Genomic DNA, 27,100 nt, shown 5'->3' with positions numbered 1-27,100 from the left:
TTTGGGGTTTTGATTATTTTTTATTTCTCTCACTTCCCACAACCAGTAAAAAAAAAAAAAAAAGATACCATCAACACAGGTACAAGGATCCAATTTTTAAAAATCAGAGTACAAAGAGGACCACGGCCCTGCCCAGGTTTAACGTACATATTTACATATTTGGAGAGGTGTGTGGTGTGGGTGTGGCTGCGGAAGCACGTTTAAAAGGCAGTATTACAAAATATACAAAGGTGGTCTTTCTTAGTAGAACCTGGCCTGGTTTCCAAACGAGAGCGCTAGGTAACACAAATCACAGTACTACTTACTATATAACTTACAAAAAATGCTGTACAGTTGCAGGAGTATAAATATAGAGTATAAATGGCTCTGTTTGGGAATCTGTATCTACACAGGGAAGGTCAGGGGAAGGCTCAGTTTGGTATCCCAACCTGCTAAAGTGATTGAGAAGCTAGAATGGGGAAGGACAGGGTCTGGGAGCACACGGCTGCATCGATCCCCTTTCCCAGGCTTAGTTGAAGCTCACTTACTCTCCAGGGAGAACTAGGTTTGTTGAGGGTAAGAAGCAAGGGCAAGAAGAGGTGTAAATAATAATACAACGGGGGCTCTCAAAGGCACAGAGAAGGCATCTGGGCCAAGAAGGAGCACACTTCTTGGATCCACAGACATGCACGCACTCCACTGCCACTTGATGATCATGCTTCTGTGGGCAGTCCAGCCATGCCCTGGTTTCTACCCTCTGAAAAGTTTGAAGCTTTGCAGACGTGGAGAGAGGGCAGATGAACCAAAGTTCATTTATGATGGGGCTATGGGACAATGTCTGGGGACAATGTCTGGAAAGAGGTTCTGGCTTTGAGGGACGGACGGGTGGGTGCAAGTATGGGCGGAAGCTGACCACTGAAACTGACCCTTATAGTCATTTTGTACAAGGAGCCAAGGGGCAGAGAGAGGTGTAGAGCTGTCCTACGCTCAGGTGCTTTATGATTCAGGGGGCAGAGTGGAGGGGACTCAGAACCGGCGTATCTTACTTCAGAAGACTCAGCAGGGGTGATTTTTATCAGCACTAGGCTTTAGCCAGAACATATGCCGATTTGGTTTTTAAATTAGCTGGGTTAAGAAGCACCCAAGGCTCTTGTGGCAGAGATGAACCATCTCCCTCAAATGTTCCCCAATTCCCACACTCATCCTCCACCTGCCAGCTCAGGGACAGGACTGCTCTCTTACGAAAACCCTGCCAGGGGATATGAGGAGCACCGAGAAGGGAAAAAGGCCACACCAAATCTTCTCCAAATCCCAGACAATTACACCATTTCCCCTGAATTGGGCTGCGTTGGACTGTATGGGAGCAGCTGCTCTTGGTTGAAGCAGGTCTTTTGTAAAAGAGAGAAGCCTGAGCTGGATCATAATAAAGAAAAGTGTACGTGAATATGCACCTCTGAGAACCTTCCTTAAATTCCTCCCTTGGGGCTTTTCCTTTGGAAGAGGATGGTGGGGGTGAGGGGGCGGGGGGGGGGGGGGGGTAGTCCTATTGACCAACCCAGCTGTGTGCTGGGGCAATTGTGATCATCTCTCTGGCCAGGTTTCACTAATTCTCTTTCAGTGTTGTTTTGTGCCTTCCCGAGCCTCGAAGGCCCAGGGAGCGTGGGGCTGAGATAGAACTACTGTGTGGGCTTGATACACTGGGCCAAGGGAATGAGAGCTGGGATGGATGTCATTTCTCAGTGGGGAAGGAATTCCCCTGAAATGCAGGAAGAACCAGGAGGGAGCAAGAGCGTGTGGACTATAGGGCCCTCCTCCCCGCTCCGGGCAGCCCCTACCTACAAGGCTGTGACGCTGGAAACGATTTTGGTGCCTGAGGCATCCACTTCAGACTTAGTGACCCCATCCTGGGCCTCTTTGTCCATGGCCAAGTTATTGAATGCCTCAGGGGACTTGACCGGCTCGTCCTTCCCCTCCTCCAGGTCTTCGCAGCACTTGCTGCAACGGCAGCACTTGGAGCAGCCACACAGCCCACAGCAGAGGCGGCAGCAGACCCGGCAGCAGCAGCAGCAGCGCATCCGGAAGCAGCTGGTGAGGGAGGTGATGAGCTTGTCCCAGGGCTCCAGGGAGCGCATCCAAAAGGGCAGGAAGTCCCAGCTTCGGAGCTTCTGTGGCAAGGAGCCAGGGCAGAAGGACTGCAGGATCTTGAGGACCACCACCAGTAAGATCACAAGGACGATGGGCGACGCCACGCCCACCAGCACTGGCCAGCCAATCAGGGAGAGGCCAAACACCGCCAGAGGGATCAGGAAGAAGAAGACGATCAAGTAGACGATGGCGAACCAGCGGTACTTAGATGAGATGTTGCCCAGCCCTTTGGCCAGGCGGATGGGCAGGCGAGTGAACGGGATTGGGTACCACAGGATGATGCCTGAGATGTTGAAGAAAAAGTGGCACAAGGCAATCTGAAAAGCAAGGGGTTGGAGAGGTGAACGGGTCTGCCGCACGGCGGGGTCGGAGAGAAGAGGGCGTCATCTAGAAGTGGAGTCATGGGTCTTCCTCACCTTCGTAGCTCAGCCCAGAGTGGGAGGGACTACATTAGCTGAGGGCCTAATACATTTGTGTGTCGCGGGGGGCGGGGGTGGGGGGGGGGTGGGGGCGGGGGTGGGGGGGGTGGGGGGGGTGGGGGCGGTGGGTTGGGCGAGGTGGGGAGAGGGGAAGGCAAGGGAAGTGACCACCTGAATCACAGTTTAGTTTTCAGGGTCTGAAGTTTCCATTAGGCAAAATCTAACAATGAACGTCGAGAAATTGAGGCACTATGAGGTTAAGCTATTATCCTCAAGTCACACGATGGGAGATGGGATTCAAACCCAGATAGCCTGGCCCCAGAGGCCACACACTTTGTACTTTCCTGTTGGACTCTGATGCTGGGAGGGATTGGGGGCAGGAGGAGAAGGGGACAACCGAAGACGAGATGGCTGGGTGGCATCACTGACTCGATGGACGTGAGTCTGAGTGAACTCCGGGAGTTGGTGATGGACAGGGAGGCCTGGCCTGCTGCGATTCATGGGGTCGCAAAGAGTCAGACACGACTGAGCGACTGAACTAAACTGAACTGATATGTTCCCACCAGGCACAGAGCATGATGTTAGGGGCTTTGGACCAGCCCTATCCGATGCATTAGTCACTATCCACTGAGATGTGGCATAAGTGTAAAATTCCTGCTGGATTTCCAAGACTTAGCCCAAAACAATTGTAAATGACTTTGCTGGTAGTCCAGTGGTTAAGAGTCCACCGGCCAATGCAGGGGACACGGTTTCGATCCCTGGTCCAGGAAGATTCCACATGCTATGGAGTGACTAAGCAAGCCTGTGCACAACAATTCCTGAGGCTGCGCTCCACAACAAGGGAAGCTACGACAATGAGAAGCCCACTCAAGGCAACAACGATAGCTCCCACTCACTGCAACGAGATAAAGCCCATGTGCAGTAACAAGACCCAGTGCAGCCAAAAGCAAATTAATAAATGGGTTAATAAATTAATTTTTTATAAAGAAATATAAAATCTCATCACTTTAAATATCAATTACACATTGAAATGATAATGGTTCAATCAAACACATTATTAAAATTAATCTCCCTGTTCCTTTTTGACTTTTAAAACTGCAGTACTAAAAGTTTCAGATTTCATGAGTGATTCACATATTCTATACTCATTCTATACTTCTATCGACAGCATGGCTTTAGACAGAGCCTCATCAGATCTTTAAAATAATCCCACTGAGCTAGAGATTATGGTTCCTGTTCTTCAGATGAGGGAATTGATGCTCAAAGGTTAGGTCACCTGTCCAAGGGCATTGGGTGTGTAAATGGGGGACAGTGATTCAGACATCAAAGGTCATCTTGCCCAAGGTCACCTAGCTGATCCAGGCAAGGCAGATACCCCTGATTCTTCTCAATGCCAGGCTTAGGACACAAGTGACCTCCCATTGTCCAAGACGAGGGCAAGGAGACAGAAAGTGGTATCTATGTTTACGGAATACCCTTTCCTCCTCCAGCAAAACAGCCACCTCACCTTTGTTTAAACAACCTCTGGTGATGGGAGTCTGACTACCACTCTAGGGAGTGGTTGTTCCACCACTCTAGGGAGTGTCCTTTGGTTGTTCTCAAATCTGTCTCCCTGAGGCATCTCCACATCACGGTTTTGGACATAACAGAGAAAAGCTTAACTTGGCTTCTTGTTTAGAAACCATGTGCTTACAAGACCATGGGTAGGTTTGGATCCCTCCCAGAGCCCCTGTCCCATGAAGCATTTCCTTACCTGGAGTGAGCTTTTCAAAGTACTGCCTGGGCTGGCTAAGGCGGCCAAGATGGCGGTGGTGGTGGTGCCAATGTTGGCACCTAGCGTTAGTGGATATGCTCTTTGAATGGATATCACACCGATACCTGGGGGGATGAAAATACAAAGCCCGTGGCATCAGCCCCAGGGCATGGCAGGAGATGGTAACAGAAGACAGAGGGAGACCCAGGCGAGAAACTCACCGATCAGTGGGGTCATAGCAGACGTGAACACAGAGCTGCTCTGAACAATGAAGGTCATGCCTGCCCCCACAAGGATGGCCAGGTAGCCAGTCACCCAGCTAAAGGGGTAAGGGAAATCTGGAAGACAGAGGATAAGAGATGCATCACAATCCTTCTGGAAGAGGCATGGATTGGGAGGCCCAGCTGGCATCTCCCTAGGATCCAGGCAGCACAACTGGGCCAGAGGTTTGGGTTGTGTAAACTCCTCTGCACACCCACACAGAAGTCTGAAGCTGCAAATTGGATTTTTTAGCATTCTTTCACCTTGCATATTCAAATGGTGGAAGCAAGGATGTGTTGCCAAGACAAAAACACATATTCATTGGAGTTCTGAATGCTGAACCCATCTGTTATGCATGGAATGTTTGTGTCATTTCCCCCACCCCAAATCCAAGTGTTGAAACCCTAACCCCTAATGTAATTGTATTAGGAAGTGAGGCCTTTGAGAGATGACTAGGTCATGAGGTTGGAGTCCTCAAGAGTGGATTAGTGCCCTTATAGAAGGGAGAGCTTGTCCACGTGAGGTTTTGGTGAAAAGGCAGCCATCTATAAACCAGGAAGTGGGTCCTCACCAGAACCCGACTGTGCTGGCGCCCTGATCTTGGACCTCCCAGTCTCCAAGACAGTGTGAAATAAATTGCTGTTGTTTAAACCATCCAGTCTATGAGAATTTGTTACAGTGGTTAGACTAAGTGAAATTGCTCAGTTGTGTCCGACTCTTTGTGACCCCATGGACTTTAGCCTACCAGGCTCCTCTGTCCGTGTGATTCTCCAGGCAAGAGTACTGGAGTGGGTTGCCATTTCCTTCTCCAGGGGATCTTCCCAACCCAGGGATCAAACCCAGGTCTCCGCATTGCAGGCGGACACTTTACCCTCTGAGCCACACTAAGATGCCACCCAAATACCAACAAAGCACTCTGAGCATTCAGGCTCTAGCTTTCCTCCTGTCTTGGTCTCCCAGTGCTTCATACCCTCCACTTTTGTTTCCACTTAAAAGAGCACTGAGTATGTGAAGCAGCTTGGAAGCCCCAGAGACCCTGTTCTTGGCACCACCAGTCCAGGACCATGCCCCGCATAGCCAGCAAGCACCCAGAGAAGAGTCGCTCAGCTCACCCTCATGACAACCTCGGGAGGTAGACATCCTCAGCCCCATTTCACAGGCAGAGTTCATGGGGTGTGTTTTCATTGGCCAGGATGCCATTCTCAGCAATAGAGTCTCCCTGGCTGTTTCAAAATGCTGATGTATTTATCCAGAACCACATTTTCTTCCCAAGAGCTGAAGGGAAATAAGGGTCGCAGTGGACTTCTGCAACCCTTTATTACCTAAGGGATCCTGACAGACTCAGTAAAGTCCTGGGCAAACAGGGAACCTGGTAGGAAGGAAGGTCTAACTCATAGCAATTTGAACTTAAGCTGGCTCTTTCTCAAGACCTTGCAAACAAGTGCTCCCCAGGCTCCACTCAAAACACTAAGGAGGATTTCGAAGGCAAGTGGCATTGTAACTTTCACAGCTTCTCAGAGCCAAGACAGAAACTCCATGTAGAAGCTGTTGCTAGAAGAGAATCAACAGGAGCTTCCCTATGGGGGAGGGGCACAGTGATGCCACCCCTAAAAGGTCCAGAATGAGAGGCAGCAAGCTTACCAGTGTTGATTGTCTTCTTGATGACAGCAGCCACCTGCCCCCTGAGCACAGAGCCCAGGAGCTTGACAATTAGGATCAGGCAGGTACAGAGGATCAGCAGGGAGGTGATCAGCAGGATGGTGCCAACAATAGCATCTGAGAGGTTGAAATTCACGAAGATGTGCTGGCCTGGAAAGACCATAGACAGCCCTTGTTAGGAGGGCATGGAGCCCCTGGAGGCCACAGATTGTTATTTATTCCCCAACATCCTTCTGTCTCAAAGTAACAGAATCTTGGTTGTCAGCTTGATGCAGGGCAGTCCAGAATAAAGACCACTCTTTCAAGCCTCCCTTGCAGCTAAGTATAACCCTGAAGTTATGTTTAGGCCAATGGGATCTCATGAGGGTGAAGATGTAGTAAAATCCAGGGGCAGGCCTCCAACTCCATTCTTCTGCCTCTAAATCCCATTCCGTGTTTTACTCATGATAATGACGATACCTACAAGTATTCAAGGAGCCAAGTTGGGGCAGGAAGGGCAAGTCAGAGTGGGAGCAACTGTTAATTATAAAACTGCTTGTGTTTTTTTCTTTTTTAAGATCCCTGTGTGTCTCCGTGATGATTCCAGAAAAAACATGGTTATTTTAATGGATGTACAACAGCTACAATACAAGAGGTGATACATTCACATGATTCTGTGAGGTAAACCACAACTGGAGTAGTAAGGTATACGGCTCAGAATTAATGTGGGGATGCCTGGAGAGGAGGAGAGGCAGAGATATGCAAATGGGCACATAAGGAATAAATAATTAGAAGAACTAGCATCAGGGCCATAAAAGAATCCAGAGGCAACAGTATAGCTTCTTAAAGAATTGGAGCATCAGTGCTCCAACTGGAGTAGTAAGCTCACTGCTTTGTTCAGTGCTATAGCCCCAGTGCCTCAAATGGGGCCTACTGTACAATAGGGACTCCTGACTCAAGGGCGATGGTATCTGTTCTGTATATGCCCCCTAACCTTCAAATCAGGCTGTCATCTCCCTACAGTTACTGCCAAAGAGATACCAAAGCCCGTGGAGGGAGTGCTCTGGAATCTGTTGATGAGTTCTGAGTTGGTCTGGAATGACCAGAAGAACTGAGTTTCAGGTCCTAGCTCTTCCCCTTACAGGGGGACCTTGAGCCTGCCCCCCTGTCCCCAAGCCTTAGTTTCTTCTGACGTGAAAGCTCACAGCTCATTGTCCCATGTAGGATTGGTGTTCAGTGAATCTCACTGCCCTTCTTTCCTTCATTTACTGGGGCTCCACACAGATAGGAAATAACCATCATCACCCCAGACAGCCTGTCGCAATGGCTGATGCTCTGTGAGTTCCACTCACACTTGGCAATGTTCTCCTTGTAGGTCACGTTCTTGATGGTCCAGGTGTACAAACCATCCGTCCAACAGAGAGAAGGGGAGGTGCAGTTCTCAGGCGAGGGGACGGTGACATTTCTCTCAGTCTGGGTGGCAAACATGAGAAATACTATGCATTGTCTACAACCCTCACTTCTGGTGGGGAATGGAGAGAAATTCGGGGCATCACGGGAGACTCCATAGGTGTGGGGCACTGCTTTCACAAGTCCCTCTATAAATGGAAGCAAGGTGGCAGCCAGAGATAAGCCAGGAGACATGAACATAATTAGCCAGGAATAACATGTCCATGATGTGGGCTGGTCCTGTCTGTCCTACAGCATGTTTGTCCATCTAGAAATCAACGACTTAAGGATTCTCACTGGCTAGTTTTGACTTTTCAGGAATCCTCGATTTTTCTTTCTCCCAACCTTTTATATGCCCAATCTGAAGGCAAGATCTTGCTTTATCCAGTACAGACAAAAGAGCTAACCCAGCCAGCAATATTCTTAGAAACTTACCACGTTGGTAAAAGTTTTGCACCAAATCTTGATCATACTTTTGTTTTGGACCGACTCATCATTCATTGCAATTTGGTTGAGAATACTTTTATCCAGCTGAGGAAAGCAATAGACAGAACAGAGTCAGCCCACTGTCAAAACCGATGTGGGACAGATGTTAAGCTATTAACAGGGGCTTTGAGGACATGAACCAGATTGCATCGGTGAGCTGGGACTCACCCTATCTGCACTCTCAGGGCAGAGCATAGCACCTCCATGTAAGTGGGTGCTCAATAAATGAAGGACTGGTATGAACAACGGACCTGTATCTAGGAAGCGTGCAGTAGAATATTCATTGGATAATCAAATAAGAGGAAAAAAAATGAAGGTAAAAGTGAATGAGCAGGGTCCAAGCTGGCCCCTTCTCCCCAAGACAACATCTACAAAGCCTTCTTTCATTTATTTCAACAATATGGACAGACTCTAGTGACCAGAGGGATAAGATGGGAGGAAAGGCAGTAAACTCTTCCTCTCTGGCTGTGAGTAGGATGTGACTTTAATCAGTGAGCCCAGGGGTGCCAAGGTCAGAGGTAGGAACGAAGTGTCCAATGGAGAGTTCTCGAGTCTCAAGAAGCACTCACTACCACCCACCACTCCCACACTAATAAAGATGATACACGTGTGCTGAAGTCATGGAGATAATAAATGACAATTACTCAGCTTCCCTGGTGGCTCAGAGGTTAAACCATCTGCCTGCAATGTGGGAGACCCGGATTCGATCCCTGGGTTGGGAAGATCCCCTGGAGAAGGAAATGGCAACCCACTCCAGTATTCTTGCCTGGAGAATCCCATGGACGGAGGAGCCTAGTGGGCTACAGTCCACAGGGTTGCAAAGAGTCAGACATGACTGAGCTATCACTTCATTTCACTCCCAGAGAAGAGGATGGCAGAGGATGAGATAGTTAGATAATATCACAAACTCAACAAACATGAATTTGAGCAAACTCCAGGAGATAGTGAAGGACAGGGGAGCCTGGTGTGCTGCAGTCCATGGGGTCACAAAAAGTCTGACACGACTGAGCAACTGAACAACAAGAACTCCATCCCATCTGGTGTTCCTGAAGTTCTGCCTCCCTTGGTTTTTTTCAGAGGCAGCTAAAGGGCAGTAATTACAGACCCTTATCCATCTCTTCCATCCCATTTACCTCTCTGCAGGAAGCCAGGTTACCTGGATAATGAGCTTTGTGAAGGGATCTGTGATAACTTTCAGAAGTTCTGGGGCTTCCTCTCCATTCTTGAAGTGGAAGCTCTCCACTACTAAGTTGGTCAGGCGCTCCAGGTAACCGGTGGCGGCCTCCAGAGGCAAGAGCACCAGCACGGAGAGCCAGTTGAAGAAGTCATGGACGGTGGCCCCCGCAAAGGCCCTGCAGGAGGAGAACCCCACCCCGAGTCAGACCGGTCATCAAGTGGCTGGGTACCATCTAGGCAGGTCATCACTTGTATTATCTGCCAGGTGTCACCTACCTATATGCATATAGGTATACAATCTCACTTTTCTTCTTATAGCAACCCCCAAAGTGAGTGGTATTAATACTACCCTGCCCCCGCCCCACCACCAATCATCAGATGAAGAAATTGAGGACCAGCAAACAGAGGAACTGAAGATCACTGTAGCAGTACTGGGTCCAGGAATCTCATCTCCTACTGCCTGACAGAACATTTCCCACCAGATTAGACAGTAGACAGTTTGCTCTCTGTGGGGGAAAGGGAACTATCAATAGAGGTTATTTTGGCTGCAATTATTAATTCAGCAAGGGGCTGTTTGAAAAAACGTCATCAAGACTACTTCTGAATCATGCATACTGAACACAGTCTTCCTTTAGAAATTTGCTATTTGTTTGCAAGTACAAATTTTTACTTATGCTTCCTGGAGAGGGTGATTTAAGACATTTTCATACACTGCTGACTCAAAGTGTTACAAATATTTCTTTGTAGTTTGGAAAACTGTTAAAAAAGCTTTATAGGTGTTTGATATAGTTGTTGTTGTTGTTTCAGGAATCTATCCAGGAAAAAATGACCAGAAAAGAATAATACACATCTCCAAAGATGTTATTGAAAGCAATCTATTTAAATATCTCAGAAGGGGGTGAGCTAGATCAATTATATTCTATGTGTACGCACTTTCATCTTTATATATCCAGAGGTAAAAATTAGTGTAACAGTGAAAGAAACCCAGAATTTCTAATAAGAAAACCTGGATTGAGTCCCAGCTATGCCCCTCAGCGAAGTTACTTAACCTCTTTGTGCTTCTATATTTAATAAAATAGTGCATAGAAAAGTCTACTCAGTTTCTTAAGATCAAATTAGCAAACACCCTGGGTGATACGTATTATAATTTAGACCTCAGAGCATTTTATCATGGACCAGGAGTTCAGCTATGGTTGACAGAAACTGAACGGCTGAGGACATCCGGTGCCCGCCAGTGCACCGCGGACGACGGATGGTGTTTACTGACCACCCCCCCAGCCTGTTTAATGTCACCTTCCTGATGTGACAGTTGCAGTATAGCTGGTGTACAATATTATATAAGCCGCAGGTGTTCAATACAGTGACTCACAATTTTAAAAGGTTTTATTCCATTTATAGTTATTAGAAAATATTGGCTCTATGTCCTACAGCATATTTTATACCTAATAGTTTGTACCTCTTATTTCCCTACTCCTGTCTTGCTCATCCCCCTCTCGTCTCTCGAATGGTAACCACTAGTTTGTTCTCATATCTGTGAGTCTGCTTCTTTCTTGTTTTATTCATTAGTTTGTTGTATTTTTTAGATTATACATATCAGTGATATCATGCAATTTTTGTCTTTCCCTGTATGACTTATTTCACTTAGCATAATGCCCTCCAAGTTCATCCATATTGCTTCAAATGACAAAAATCTGTTCTTTTTTGTGGCTGAGTAGTAGTATTCCATTGTATGTGTACGTGTGTGTGTGTGTGTAGATGGATCACGTCTTTCATTCGTCTGTTGATGGACACTTAGGTTGCTTCCATATCCTGGCAATTCTAAATAATGCTGCTATGATCACTGGGGGTGCATTGTACCTTTTCAAATTGGTGTTTTTGGCTTTGTTGGATGGGGACTATTTCACTATTGTAACAAGCTCCGGAAAAACCCATAACCAGTCAGAAGAGAGGCTGGGAATTGTGTTTAATGGAAGCTTTAGGAAGTTATAATTATTTCCAAGTGAGATAGTAAATGCTATTCTACCTGGCCTTGTTTTAACTATGCCACAGGTCAAGCTTCTGGCTAACACTTGTATTCAGGCAGCCCTGACTAGGTGCCAGGCACCTTGCTAAGTATTTATCTATATGAATGTGTTAATTTCTTTAGGCAACATGGAGGTTGATAGATTCTGTTATCCAAGCTCTGCAAGTCAGGGAGCTGAGTTACCAACTGATAAGTATGTGATCCCAGCCTCCAGCCCTACTTCATTGTAGCTACTTCTAAGAGGCCCAGGGATAACAAACATGCTCTCTTGTCAACGACAGTTAGGAAAACTTGGCCAACCCCCATATGGGCCTGGTGGTGGCCAAGGATGACTCCAAGCCTCCTACCTTCTGAACTCTTTCCGATCTCCTGCCTGCATGAGCGCCACGATGGTGTTGGTAATTGAAGTCCCAATGTTGGCTCCCATGATAATGGGGATGGCAGCATGCACGGGCAGCACTGGAGGGTGGAAAAGAGTAAGTTAGCAAGTTAGTAAAGTTGAGGAAGGCATCTTGGCCGTGTTCCTGATGTGGCCCAAGGCAAACTGACCTCATGCAGGCTGGTAATCCCCTAAAGCACCAGGTCTTAATCTCTTTAGGGTCTGCACCCCACTGTGAATCTGAACAAAACTTGGGCATCTCACTATAGAAATAGGCACGTATGCCAAAGAAGGAAATAAAAAATTTCAGCACTTAATTGCAGGGAATTTAGAGACTCCACAAAACCCTCCTGTTTAAAAGTTTCAGTTTAAAAGTTTAAAAGTTCCATTCTAAATCCCTCTGTCCCCCCATTCCAGATGGCAGGGTAGCATAAAGGAGACCAGGAAACAATGTATAAGGACTTATGTATTTATTATGGAAAGTTTATGGCAATATCTTTTTCTCACAAAATTAATACATTGTCATACATTCTAATGTATAAAAGTATAAAAGTACATATAAAAGTATATGTTATAAAAGTATTAAGAAGTATAAAAAAATATAAGTTATAAAAGTATAAAAATACTTTGCAGAAGTAAAGAATATTCTTCTAATTTGGTCCTTGAAAAGTTGTTCTACTAAATTTTAGATAAAAATACTGGTTTGGGTTGAAAATTAATCAGTTCAAACTGGCTCCCCTCAGAGGGTCTGTCTCAACATAGCCAGGGCAAACGTTGAGTGGGTTCAAGTTTGTAACGTCAGGTGCCCAAGCTCAGATGCCTCAAGGCCAACACGTGATGTGATTACATGAAGCCCTGAGAGCAATGATGGACACGTTCTAAATTTATGTGGTTCAATATGACAGCCATTAACCACATGTGATCCCTTGAAATACACCTTGCCACTGAGCAGCTGAATTTAAGGTTAAATGAAACAGCCACATGTAGCTAGTGGCTACTAGACTAGACAACACATTTCAAGAGAATTCGGAACTGAGTCTTCAAGCACTGGGGCTCAGCCCTGGGAAGGGAAACAGGAGGCTGCCCACAATCTAAGCAGAGCACATCATAATTGGACAAGTTAGGAAGGTAATGGCAACAAGCCTGGACATACTCAGAGTAAATCCCAGCCTCCCCAGCTGAACAGGGAAATGCCTGAAATGTATCTGGGCTCACAGGTGCCTGGACTCACGTGAGGAGGCCACCATGCTGACGACGATGGACGTGGAGGTGCTGGAACTCTGCACCAGGACCGTCACCAGCACCCCAATCACCATCCCCGCCACGGGATTAGACATGATGGAGTTGTTGTTGAAGAATTTCCCAGCTACCTTTCCTGAAAAACAAACCCATAACCATATGATGGATGTTAGGTGGGCACTGAGTGACCAGCCTCAAGTTACTGGCCAGTGGCTGTAGGTGCCAGCCAGCAGACTTGCTGGTGGTATCTCAGGCATCTTGCTTCTTCAGGCTTCTCCCCAGTGCTGCTCTAATCTCATCCACCCCTGTTCCTCTTGTCCCTTCACCCTGCACCTTCCTATCTACTTCAACCACTTTCATCAGCAAGCCCTCCTCTAGTCCTCTATGATCGTGAATCTGGCCTCAGCTCTGTACTTCGTTTGATGAATGCCAGTGCATCTCCTGATGGCCTTGTTCTGGTCAGGGATGTATTCCCAACTTACAAGATTTATCCACGTAGATCTTCTCATTCTTCTCTATCCAACCCCTTCGATTCAAGCCCCTAGCCCCAGCCCATAACCGAACACTAGGAGCATCACTTGAGAGTGTGCTCTGAGACCATCAATCCATCCCCCCAATTAATGTTTAAAAGAAGACTGAGAGTGGGGAGTGGAATGCCTTGTCTGAGAGACAGCAAGGCCCCTTGCTGATGCTGTGTGGGATAGAGGCAGACCAGAGTGGCATTCAGCAAGTCAGCCTGCCCCTCAAACTCCCACAGTTCTGCTAGACTACAAAGATGAGTTCTCAAGAACAGAACCAAGGGATACAGAAACCTACGGTCTTCCATGTCACCAGATCTCAGTTTGAATCCCACTATGCCAATTACGGGCTGTGAAACTCAGTGCTGGGTGACAACCTTCTAGAGCCTTGGCCCATTCCTCTGTAGGTAGGAAAGACTTTGGGAGGTAATGTTTAAGACAATGCCCCTACGTCAGTAGGCACTTAAAGGGCTGGCTCTTACTACTGTTGCCCATCGGGGACAGGCAGGTGACCAAGCATACAGTAATTTCACTTCTGGGTCCCCTCACCCCTCATTTCCATGCTCAGTCCTGGGATGTGTTTAGGCAACTGCAGTGAAAGCAGATCCCCCAACAAGGGACCCCTGTCCTTCTCCAGCAAAGGACCAACTTTGATTTTTAGTAGTTGCTTTAGCCTAAGAACACTCAGTCAATAGTCCTCTCCAGTGGGGAGGCCCCAAGACAGCCAGAAACCCTCACGTAAGCCTTTAGGTCAAACAGCTTCCTGTCCGGGGATCACAGACAAACACGAGGAGCTGACGGCTTGCCCTTGGCATTGGCTCTGGCCTGGCCTAAGCCACTTCAGCCAGCCTATTAGAACCCTCTCATGGGTATCGGTTTTCTCTTCTATAAAATGGGGGAATGACTTCAGATGATCTCAGGTAACTTCCATTTCTAGAACACTCGGGTAGACTGCAACTGCATGGGGCTTGCTGAGTTGTGACTTTCTGAAATAAATTCACCGAAAACACCACCCCCACCCCAGACCTTTGACCTCTTCCATCCATACCTCCAACCAGCTGGAAGGCACTGCTCAGGACATCCAAGGAGCACACGAAGAAGTAGAGAAACACCAGAAGTAAAATAAATTTCCCAATCCCTTGGAAGACGCAGAGAATCTTCCCTTTGGTGTCTCTCTCTGGAAGAGGGGAAAAGGCATGGCTGAAACACTGAGAAGTTTGATGATGAGCTCAGAACTCCCCCAACTCCCCTCCTAGCCAGGCAGCTATAGTCTTAAATCTAGCAAGACCTAGCAATGGGATGCATTCATGGCTGGCTGTAGTTTTCAAAGTAATTACCACTGGAGTCTATTCAGTTGAAACCTGTGGTGAAATGTCTAAAGGATTGGGCTCTTGGGAGGAGGGGGTTGGTGAGGTCTGGGGCACACACAGGCAAGAGCAAGTGTCACTGATGAGCCACTTAAGAGCACTTGCCCCTGCTAAGTGCGAGGTCAGAGCTAAAGGCTTTTCTAAGCACCTTCAGAACCACAAAGAATATTTTCAACAAAGTGGCTGCAAGGTAGCAATCACAGCCTCCATCTGGGGAGGGTCTGGGCCCTCGTATGTCCTGGAAGGCTACATCCTGGGCTGTCGCTTTCTCCACTCACTTTTAAAGTGGTTCTCACATCCTCCCTCCCAGCTCTCCTCCCCTTCTACCTGACCTGCAGACTGACCTTACTGCCTGGACCAGAAGTGCGGCATCTGCTTGCATTCCTGCTGTTTTGTCTATGTAGACTGCCTTCTATAATCTCTCTCTGATGCCCACGTTGAGGTCTGGGGACCCCTCTTCCCCAGCCCACCAGGGTCTCAGAGATGGGGCCTCGTCTATTTCCTGCTGCATCCGCGGCACTGGGCAGTGCCTGGGACCTGGTTCGGCACACAGTGGAGCTGCACAGGGTCTGGTCTGGTTATAACCTTGGTTCATTTGTTGAATGAATGAACGAAAGGATGAAAGATCCCCCAGTCATCACAGGAGGCTTGACTCTTAAAGCCAGGACCTTTGCTTGAACAATCGAAGGGAAACGATGACACCAAGGTGACAGTGTAAAGACCTGCCTCAGCTGCCCTCATTTACCTGACCACTTGAGCCCCGTGTCCTTAAGCTCGGGCAGGTCCCAGGGGTCTTCCACTTCGGTGGGCTCCTCAATCAGTGTCGCAGTGGAATGAGACGGCACAAGTTCTATCTTGGTGATAGGGGTACCGGTGTCATCTGCCCAAACAAGCAGAGAGGCCGTGAGGAATGAGGAACCAGGCCTGGGTCTCCTGGGGCCTTCCCAAGGGGGCCAGCCCAGGGCTGGAGGTGGGGCTCTTACCTTTTTCAGTCTCCTTAGCTTTCTCAGGCTTGGCAGACTGCTCACCATCGGCCTTTACAGTGTATTTCTCTGAGGTAGGCTGGCTATTTTCCAACTCAGGCCAAGGAGCCATGGTCTGTGATAGAAAAACAGCTTAAAGAAGCAGCCACTGAAAGGAAGCCCACTCAGTTTCCACAAGAAGAGACAGTGGTTGCAAAGACTCATGCTTATAAGTCCTAAGTGTAGACCCTTAAGCACTGTATTTCATGCCTCTGGAGGCCTCCCTCCCTCACTCACCCAGGCTGTCACTAAACCAAACCACTGTTTTCTATGTTTCCATCCTAGCCTCAAATCTGTACACCAGCCGAGCCTCCTTTGGTTGCTCTGTCTGTCTTGGTCTGTCATGACTCTCTCCTTTAGTCAGAAAGGGAACACGAACCCATTCATCTTCATCAACTCGTGGTACCACTAAGCCCTTGTGATCATCCAATGGACTTCCCATCTGCTTCTCATGAAAGGACAAGCTCAACCTGCAGATCTGCAACAGACCTCACCTAGTGGACTTGTGGTCTGTGTTAATGCTCATATACACTCTACCTGCTTTACCTGCCGCTGGGTCCTCTATGAGAAGCATGATATATTAGACCTGGTTCAAAGCCCACAGGTGCCACTTATCAATGGGTGTATGTTTAGGAGAATCCCTTTAGGCCTCTGAGCCATCTATAAAATGGGGACAATGCTTCCTGCTTTGTAGGGTTATGAGATTAATGGTTGTGTCCAGAAAGTGCCTGGTAAATAGTAGCAATGATTACTAGGCTATGCTGCCTTTAACAACCCTTTGTCGGAACCACATTCTTCCCATCCTCTGATAGAGCCTTCCTCACAACCCATTTTCTCAACAAAGCCTTTCTCAGCTCCGTGGAGAGGAAACCTGACTCCCTACGTACCAGGACATCCTCTACTTGCAGTTCTTGTCCTGACACACGTCAGACAACGCAACCCAAATGACTGGAATAAACAATTCACAGAAGAGGAAGTACAAGTGGCTCAGACACTTATTACAAAGTAAGAGTTCGGCCTCATTAATGACCCAAGATATGCAAAACAGTGAGGTAAGTTTCAACTATCAAATTAGCAAAAAATAAAAATTTAAGTATAATGTACCATTCTGGAGACGATCCAGTGAAAAGAGCACTGCCAAAGTTCTGGAAAGAACTTGGCAAATGTCTAAACCCCATACATATTTCATACATCTCTGACCCAGTAATTTCACCTGTAGGAATTAAAATCTAGGGACAGTTTTTTTTTTTTTTTTTTTTTCCTCAGAAAATCAAAAGTACTGCCTTGCTCTGATCACCTCTTTGGAGAGGGTATCCCAGAACCTGGGTCTGTTTCCTTTCCCATTTTTCTTCAGTGGAAATCATTCCTGCCTGTCAGAATGGAAGCTCTACCAAAAAGGGGGCCTTTGTCTTGCTCATAACTGCATCCTCAAGGTCTACAGCTCTGCCTGGGACGTTGACGAGGCCCAGTAAACATTGACTGATGGATGAATGTGATGCAAACCAAAATGCACTCTTATTTACAGGGTCAAAAATAAAAACCGGGAAACTATTGTATTAACTATGGGACATGCACGCAGCAAAGAGCATGCCATTATAAAGAACGAGCAAAACAAAGTAAATACAACCTCAGGAAAATGTTCTAGATAAATTGTGAATAGAAGGCATTATGTCTTCTATTTACAGCATGATCGCGATAAGGACCCTGAAATGTTCCATGGGGTACACAAGGGGTGGCAGGATTGTCTGCGATCTTTATTTTCTTCAAGAGATGCAGCCCCATCCCCAAACTCACAGAAGTTAGGTGATTCAGGAGCACTTGTATGGTTCCTGTCACTCATACTGATAAAGCCAGGAGTTAAAAGAAGCTGATTCTGTGAATTCCCATCATGAGAGGATTTCATGCATTTGTTTGGCCCAAGGAACTTTCCCTGTGTGACTGTAGAGCATGGCACATACTCCTGTGATCAAAGCCAACATCCTGCAGTCACTGGCTTCCACGAAGGCACAGACCAGGTCTCTCATTTCAGCTTCATAAGCACCCAGGCTTCGTGTGCTTTCTGAACAGGATGCTGGGACCTGCCTAGCCAGCAAGAGCCAATAGCTGTGCTCAACCTCACCACTGCCCATTCGGAGAAGTGTTGTTATTATTCTGCCATCATATGGCATCCCAAGATGAAAAACCTGCTTTATAGCACAGGGAGCTCAGCTCAGTGCTCTGTGGTGACCTAGAGAGGTGGGATGGGGTGGGGAAGGAGGTCCAAGACGGAGGGGACAAATGTGTACAAATAGTTGATTCACTTGTTGTACAGCAGAAACTAACACAACATGGTAAAACAATCGCATGTGCATTTCTGCTCAGTCGTGTCTGACTCCTTGTGACCCCATGGATTGTAGCCTGCAAGGCTCCTCTGTCGATGGAATTTTCCAGGCGAGAACACTGGAGTCAGCTGCCATTTCCTCCTCCAGGAGATCTTCTCAACCCAGGGATCGAACTCATATCTCCTGAATCTCTTGCATTGGCAGGCAGATTCTTTACTACTAAGCCATCAGAGAAGCCCCAAAAGCAATTATACCCAATTAAAAAAAAGAAAAAGAAAAACTCAGGTACACGGAGACCTATGACTTGCCTAAGGTCCTACATGGCAGAGCCTTGAACCCAGGTGAGTTTCCATCCAGTCTCCTGCAGTACAGCTGACCACCCTAGGTGGGGCAAAGCCCACTTCTCTCCAGGCCTGCTGATGGGGCACCTTCTGGGGTATGCTGAGAGGCAGCTACAAGGCTGGACCTGGGCAGGGGAAGTGGGGTGAAGCTGGGTGGCTGGGGAGGAGAGACCAAGGCTGATCTGGGAGAACTTCAACCTCAGCTCAAGGCTGCCACATCTGAAATGTGGGTTTGAAATGGCTCTGAGATTAAAAAGAAAATACAGGGCTGGCTCTAGGCTAGGTATTATACAGCACAGAGGTTTAGAACCAAACCCCAGCTCTGCCCCAGATACACTGCGACTTTGGGCAAGTCACTCGACTGCCCTGTGCCTCTGTTTCCCATACATAGAAATGTGGTTTATGTTTATAAACCACTGGGTTACTAGGCAGCTTCAATGAGTTAATTTCTGTACAGTAATCTGTTCAATAAATTGATCCTCTTAACTCCTCTTATCAGCTCTACAAGGGGTTTGTGTTGTTCCCATTTTACAGATGAGAAAACCAAAGCACCCAGACAGATGAAGTCACTTGGCCCAAGGTCACAGGCATGATTTGAGAGTTTCTCTGACTCTAGAGTCCACTTGCTTGCCTCTCAATGACTATATGACCTGGAACTCTCCTGGAAGGAGTGAGTCATGCATTAATAGCATCAGAAGTGATATCTATCTGATTAAAAGCCCAAATCTAGACAAATGGAAAAGATGCTTCCATGCTCTAGTGGAAGTCAGCATCCCACTTACTGCACACAGAATCCAGGGAGGGGGCCTTCTCTGGTGGCTCAAAGGTAAAGAATCCACCTGCCAGTGTGAGAGACTGAGTTCAATCCCTGGTCCAGGGAGATCCCACATGCCTTAGACCAATGAAGCCTGTGTACCACAACTGCTGAGCCTGTGCTCTAGAGCCTGGGACCCACAACTACTGAAGTCTGGGCACCTAGAACCCATGCTCCACAAAGAGAAGCCACTGCAATGAGAAGCCTGCACACCACAGCTAGAGAGTAACACCAGCTCACCACAACTAGAGAAAAGCCCATGCAGCAACAGAGACCCCACACGGCCAAAAATAAACGAAAAAAAAAAAAAAAAGATTCCAAGGAGGAAGTGAGTCTCCCACAGTCTCCAAGCATCTCCCACCCCATATATCTGCACAAAAGCACGTAGCCTGCATCCGAACCACCTATCTCCACTGTTCATGGACCATTTACGTGTGTCAGCACTTAGACATCACCTTAACTTAAATCCAACTCATTTCCCCATCATTCCCAAAGTTCCCCTTCGTGGAACTTTGCTGTTTATGTGACTCCTGCCATCATCAGCCGAGAATCTCCAAGTCATCTCTGACAGCTCCCAAATCCAGCCAGCACCAGGACGGTGCATTTTACCTGGGAGCAACTTGGTTCCTGGCGTCTGGTTCCTTGGGGCCACCTCCTCATGCTGAGCCTCTGTATCTCCTGCCTAGAGGAACACAGCAGCCTGTTGAGCTGATTTGGGCCCCAGCCTCTCTCTACAGCTTCTTTCCCAACACACAGCTGTGATCGTGTGCACTCATCTCTTTATGGCTTGCTGCTCTCCAAATGATCCCTGGCCTTGGTCACACCAGCCTAAAACTGGGACCCTGAACCCTCTCCTCTGCTTCTGCCCAGGCATCCCCCTGCCAAATAGAAGACCCTCCCCCTATCTTTCTCTCCACCTCTTTAGGCTCAACCCAAGCCCTCTCTCTCCCTTCTCTGCCTGAGTTCCCTAGGCCTCTCTAGTCTTGCCCTTCTCTAAGCGTGTCCTACCCATGTGACTCATCTGGCACTCCATCACACACCACTGTGATATCTTTACTTGATTTCTGATAATAACAACTCCCATTTTAAAGAGTGACAAAGAGGTGCCAGGTGCTATGCTGGTGCTTGACACATATGTCACTCAAATCTTTAGGCAAAAAAGGCGTCATGAACGTTGTGCTGTGCTTACTTGCTTCAGTCATGTCTGACTCTGTGCGATCCTATGGACTGTAGCCCGCCAGTCTCCTCTGTCCATGGGATTCTCCAGGCAAGAATACCAGAACGGGTTGCCAATGCCCTCCTCCAGGGGATTTTCCTGATCCAGGGATCGACTGGGTCACCTGCTTTGCAGGCGGATTCTTTACCACTAAGCCAAGGTTCACATTTCATCATGAACATTGTCATTTGCAAATGGGACAAATCTGTGATTCCAAGACATCCAAGCAACTTGCTCAAAGTCACCTAGTAGGTGAGTGATGGAGCCAGTTTTTAAACACAGCTCTACCTGTCAGGGAGGGTGGGCCCTGATCAAACATATCCTTGGTTGGGACATAGACATATCTTCACAGAGCACTACTTTTACACATAAAGAGGCAAGGGAATGTTAAATGACTTACATTATTACTGCTAAATGATGTATATTTGATTAACCCTATGAAGGATTAATGTGATGATCAAGTGTGTGATAGTTAAAAAGCCCCCAGAATGGTGCCAACATATTGTAAACTTGTGTGATTATCAATGATCATGCTAAAACAAGCATGGGCATATTATAGTATAGAATGCAAAATGTATATAGGGGCATTTTGAAGGGAAAATTTGGTAATTCTATCACCTCTCCTTCTCTTATAATCTGAATTCACCCTAGAGCTGTTCTTCTCTTATGCACATTTACACTGCCTTCCCAACTGGAATTTAAGCTTTGGAGAGCTGGAACCCTGTTACACGTTTTCTCCCAGAGCTCAGCAGACCACACATAGTAGGTACTGTACATCTGTGAATGGAGACGTCAACATCCAGGGTTTACTGAAGGAACACCCTAGATCCACACTGATCATGACTTGGAAACAAATCATGCCTGAATCTTATGAGCGCTTGCTCCTCATCACCATACGCAAGCCCGTTTGGCCAAGATCTGTTGGATGGAGCAGCTGTCTCAAGAAGCTACAATCTGGATGTCATAGCAGCCCAGCTTGGGAAATTCTCATCAGCAGTAAGGTATTATTTAAACTATTCCCAGTGACTGGATTTCTGACTAGTCAGAATCATTTTCTTTTAAGGGATGTACAAGGTATCTAGCAAATTCAGAACCAGACACTTTCCATGGTCCGAAATACAAGTAATTCACAATAATAAAAGCAATGGAACGGGCAGACACTCATTTCCACTGAACTGGACAGAAGGGAGAGTAGCACATGGCCGCAAGGGATTCAACAAACTAGAGTGCCTTGAATACTTCCTCTTCGTGAGGCCTGTGCTGGCTTCATTCCTCTCTGGGTCCTCTTTTCCTATTAATCAGCATCACCAAGAAGCAAAGGCAACATTCTAATGGAAGTCTCTCCTCTTCCTTCCTAGAAATCTTGCTTCCCCTACTCTAAGTTCAGACATCTGTCCCACACCCAAATCCCCTTTCCAGACACATTCCTGATGAAGCAATCATTTTCCTACATCCAGTTCAGTAGTCCTCCTTGTCTTCGGCTTCTGAAGTTTCAACCAACCACGGATGGAAAACATTCAGGGGAAAAAATTATTCCAGGAAGTTTCAAAAAGCAAAAGCTGAATTTGCAGCACACAGGCAGCTATTTCCATAGCATTTACATTGTATTTACAACTATTAACATAGCATTTACACTGTTAGGTATTATAAAAATCTATCTAGAGATGATTTAAAGTATATGGGAGGATCGCATTGGCTATATACAATTACACTATTTTATACACGAGACTCTGCAGATCTCAAGATCTGTGGTAAGTCCTGGAACCAAACCCGGCAGACACCTGGGAACCGCTGTACTTCACTGTCCGGTACATTCATCTACTCCACCATCACTCACTGGGTGTTCACGCTGCTAGTCACTTGCAGGAAAGAAGAGAATGCGCAGGTCCACATACTGAAGCACTGCCCCCGGAGGGACAGGCAGCCAGGAGTCATCTGACCCAGCCCAGAGCATTCTGAAGCTGCTGAACAGCCCCTCCTGCTCTCCCCACCCCACAGCTCAAGATGTTCTTCTTGGCACCTGGAAAGTGGGGAAATGCAGGTCACCAGGTACCCAACCATTGCACTTGGTAGTGTGGCTGCAGAGTCCCTACATCCACGGCCTTCCCAGTCACCAAAGCCTCAGCGCTTGAGCAGCCTGACCCTGCAGATTCCAAGTAAAGGGGGTCTTGGAGCAAACGCACCATGGTTAGCCCTGAGACTAGAGCGCTGTTCAGTCTGCTGCTATCATAGTGCCTGGCACACCACCCGGAAAGAGAACCATGCGGCATGGACTGAGCCTCAGTTTCATCTTTTCAAAAATTAGGGACAATGTGTCTCCCTCCCTAAATAGCTGTTATTAGACTAACTGATTAATGAATGTAGTTGAGGGCCCGAACATCGTGCCTGGCAGAGTAAAGACTCAGCACTTTGTGAAATGAACTGCATCACAAACAACAAATAGACTCAACTCCACTTTGCCCCAGCCCATAAGTTCTTCATCTCCGTGCACAGCTGAGTGACTATTTGTGTGGCCACTGAATTCAAAGGACGTAAGTAAAAAGGATCTAATGTTTGTTTTGTGATGCGGGAGTGTTCTATGTGATTTGTGACCTCATTAAATCTTAGGATAAGGAGGTCTTCTTTCCAGTTTACAAAGAAACTGAGGCACAGAGAAATTGAGAAAGTCTCACAGTTACCCAAGGATCATGCTAAGTTGCTTCAGTCGTGTCCAACCCTTTGCGACCCCGTGGACTGTAGCACACCAGGCTCTTCTGTCCTTGGGATTCTCCAGGCATGAATAGTAGAATGGGTTGCCGTGCCCTCCTCCAGAGGATCTTCCTGACCCAGGGATCAAACCTGCATTATGTCTCCTGCCTTGGCAGGCAGGTACTTTACCACTAGTGCCACCTGGGAAGCCCAAGGATAGAGTCTGATTTGAAGCCAGGACTGCTGGTTCCAAAGCTAGATGGCCTTTCCACAGAACCCCACCAAGTGTCAAGGTGGAGGAAGGAGTTAGATATCCTCCAGGCCCCATCAGAGCAGTAAGGCACCTACCTCGGGCCCAGGCCTAGTGGGGCTCTGAAGGAGTCTGGGATAGCTAGCTGACTGACATCTCTGCAGGGGTCAGTCTTACCTAGTCATTCAGACAGCTGGAAATGTCAGTCAAGATACTCCAAGGGCTGGCTGCTGACTCCCCACAAAGGCTCAGGCATACTAAGGGCCTGGATTTGGCGTATGTCTAAATTTTAGGAGGCTCAGCTAAGCAGGACAGTAGGCACTGAATGAGCCTGACAGAAGATGTAGACTGAATCTGAGGCCACTGCTCCCGGGGGTGTGGCAGACACTAGTGCCCGATTCCCCTGGGAAGTGCTTTGGCAGTCAGAGGGGCCCTTAGAGCTTGTGGTCCCCTCCAAAGGCTTTCTCCCATCCCCCTCCCTCTGATTCAGCTGTTCCCTCTCCCCACCTTCCCCCAAGGCTGTGCTCTCCTACTACCTGCCAGAAGCAGAGAAGGATTAAGTCATCCCTTTTGGCAATTTGGTGCTAATACCCAGAAAAATGTTTTTTATTGCCCAGGCACAAGATTAGTGACTCCGACCACACATCTGCTCCCTTGCCCCAACCCTGGGCTCCTCCCTACAATTGAGCTGGCTGTATTGATAACCCTTTTGGCTCAACTTCCTGCATCCACATGTGTATATGATGCCAAGAGGAACTCTTGAGGGCCAAGGGGAAAAAAAACCACACACACAAAAAAACTGCTCAGCCCTTCTCAGACCTAGGCAGTGGGGAAATGTAAGGCACCTGGCAGTCACCCAACTCCTATGCTTGGCATTGTTTGAGCCTCTCCAACCAGGACCTGTTCTGGGGCCACCTCCGCTCAGAACAGCAGTAGCTCAAGGCCATCTGAAGAAGTGGGGAGAGGAGGAAGGAGGCAAGGGGCATCGTCCTGCTGAGAGACCGAGACACACAGGCGTTTTCCCACCAGGCTGTGACCTCCACAAGCACACGGGGGATGACCCCAATCCCCAGCATGGCGGACAGTGTCTGCCAGCCAAATACTTCCAGAGAGTTTGTGCCAGGCCCTGCAGTAAGCCCTGTTAACAAATTAATCTGTTTAGTCTCACAAGCACTTGATGTATTCCTGTCAATTTGCTTGAGGTGGCTCAGACAGTAAAGAATCTGCCTGCAATGTAGGAGACCCGGGCTTGATCCCTGGGTCAGGAAGATCCCCTGGAAAAGAAATGGCAACCCACTCCAGTATTCTTGCCTGGAGAATTTAATGGACAGAGGAGCCTGGTGGGCTATAGTCCATGGGATAGCAAAGAGTCAGACACAACTGAGTGACTAACACTTTTGACCTTAGTATCAATACTATCCCCCATTCTACAGGAAAGGAAACTGAGGCTCAAAGAAATAATCACTTTAAGTCACACCAAGCCTGTAGAGACAATTCAAACTTGAGTATTTTGACTCCCGTGGTCTCAATATGCTTGAGGTACATTTTCTCATACTTTGAAAGAATGACCAAGAATTCAAAAATTCCCGAGAATGCTGGTCACTGTCCTTCAACTTCCACTAAACATCGCAAAAATAATTCCTGGAGGACAGAATGGTGGAGGAAGGTGGGAGAGACAAAGCAGCTCAGTTTTACTTCGATGAATGGCTTTTAGACTTTTGAAGGTATGAACTAATAGGATTTTTAAAAGACTTTTACACTATCACTTTAAACTAAGACCCTTTTAACCAAACCACACTTGCCCTCATCTGCACTTCCAATTTGCATTTATTTTAAAATAAATCCTATAATTAACTTATAACCATATTATTTTTGCATTGTATGGGGGGGCGTTAAAAGAACTAATTTATAAAAGATAAACATCTTAAAATGCATTGTCATCTTTTTGCCGCCACCTTTCCACACACTTTTGCACCTTTAAATTCACTAGAATTAATTCCACTAGGATGTCCTGATTACTCCCTGCTGATACTGCCTTTCTGTTCCCAGGGTGGAGCTGGGGGGAGGGCAGGACAAAGGCGGGGTGGAAGGTGGCTAAGAATTAAGTTTATTCCAAATCACTGATCCTGAGAAGCTATTGTCTTCATTAAAGTGAATTCAAGCAGTACATATGCCCACTTAGTGTCTAACAGCAATACACCAGACGTCCATCCTCCCAAAACCGTCCATCTTCCCAAAACCAGGAACTTGTTTTAATGAAATAGTTGAGTTGACTTAGGGTGGATTTTGGTGGTGGCAGTTTAACATCGAGCCTTTACAAAGCATGCACTTCTGGCCACCAGTTCCCAAAGTTACAAAAATAGAGATCATTATCAGCTAACTGGCTGGCAGGGGCTAGAGATTCAAACATGCTCAACAATCTGAAACAATGGTCACTGCCATGAGGTACAACTTTTTTTAAGAATACCCAACGTGGAACAGATTAGAGGGTTCCAGCCCAGGAGGAGAGTGGTGTGGAGAAGAAAAAGTCCAACAGGGCTGGAGCAAGCAGAGTTAACCCAGATCTCAGGATGAACCCAAATAGGGAGGAAGAGAGGATTCTAAGTGATGAAATCCACAAGCTGCCTCCATGAAATCAAGTTTGAGAAAGCTGCCTCTTCACTAAGGGAATAGGAGAGACACTCAACCTCAGTGCCAGCTACCCAGAGAATCTTAAGACTGAATTCACTCCACTCCACATGCCTCCCTCTTCCTGATCTAGAGATGTTTGATCTCCCCAACACAACTGCACCTTGCCCACATCTCCCTAGCCCCCCACCCCAGTACCTCTATCTCCAAAAACACTGGAAAACTGGGGGCTCCATTCTCCCAAGAAGAGTGGAAGGCTGGGCCCTTTGCTGATGCTGCCTGCGCTGATGGGACTAGCAGACCAGGGCTGTGTCTTGCAGTCACTTTGGATAAATAACCCTGCAGACTAAACAGCAGCATGTGGAAGTCACACTGCAGGAGGCACTGCATCACTGGACAGCCACCCAGACCTGGAATTTTCGCAGTAAAGACAGCAGAAAAGACAGACCGTTTTGTTTCCCTTCTTGGGAAAGGGGGGGGGTGGGGTGGGAACTGAGGCCTTGGGGCTCACAGGGACCTGCCTCAGATCACACAGCTAGTTAGTGACCAAAAAGATAGCCTAGCTGTCCTGATTCCTATGTGGTAGGAATCCCCCCCCCCCATCTTTAATTTTAGAATCCCCAAGTATGCCACTACTAATAGTGTAGTCACTGGAGTTGAAATAACAGCAACAGTTATGACATTAAAAAGAAAAAGAAAAATCTGAAAATGTGGAGAAAGTTACTTTTCCCCTTCTTCTGTAGCCCAAAGACAGCCAAGTTCCTTGAAATCAGGATCGAGGGAGATCTAAAAGAAGTAAATTAAAAATGAATTAAGTTTCTTTCAAGAGGCAGGACAGAGGAAGAAGCGCCCAGATCCCAGCGGCGGTACTCACTGGCACTCTCTACGCAGGTAATGAACCGGAGCAGGCACCCAGGTGGAGCCCGGCGCTCTGGTATATATAGGGAAGGTGTTGCGCAAAAAGGCCGGCGGCGGTCATCACGCCCCT

The 27,100-nt window shown here is 47.3% G+C and overlaps 1 protein-coding gene across 2 annotated transcripts; it reads right to left on the bottom strand.

Moving 5' to 3' along the window:
- On the bottom strand, positions 1-27,100 carry SLC34A2 (solute carrier family 34 member 2). Of its 2 annotated transcripts, XM_019962543.2 has the most exons (14): positions 26,987-27,059; positions 26,837-26,898; positions 15,816-15,930; positions 15,578-15,712; positions 14,514-14,642; positions 12,940-13,083; positions 11,677-11,788; positions 9,287-9,482; positions 8,080-8,175; positions 7,548-7,668; positions 6,199-6,366; positions 4,518-4,634; positions 4,297-4,421; positions 1-2,441 (listed from the first exon to the last, which is right to left on the bottom strand). In XM_019962543.2, the coding sequence occupies exons 3-14, from the start codon at positions 15,925-15,927 to the stop codon at positions 1,815-1,817; spliced, it is 2,082 nt and encodes a 693-aa protein (XP_019818102.1). In that variant the 5' UTR covers positions 15,928-15,930; positions 26,837-26,898; positions 26,987-27,059; the 3' UTR covers positions 1-1,814. The 2 variants fall into 2 exon arrangements, with proteins under 2 accessions (XP_019818102.1, XP_019818103.2); XM_019962544.2 differs by lacking the exon at positions 26,837-26,898 and having other exon boundaries at positions 26,987-27,100.

Source organism: Bos indicus, chromosome 6 (assembly GCF_029378745.1).
Source record: "Bos indicus isolate NIAB-ARS_2022 breed Sahiwal x Tharparkar chromosome 6, NIAB-ARS_B.indTharparkar_mat_pri_1.0, whole genome shotgun sequence".
Classification (NCBI taxonomy): domain Eukaryota; kingdom Metazoa; phylum Chordata; class Mammalia; order Artiodactyla; family Bovidae; genus Bos; species Bos indicus.
This window is presented reverse-complemented; position numbering and strand designations above follow the sequence as displayed.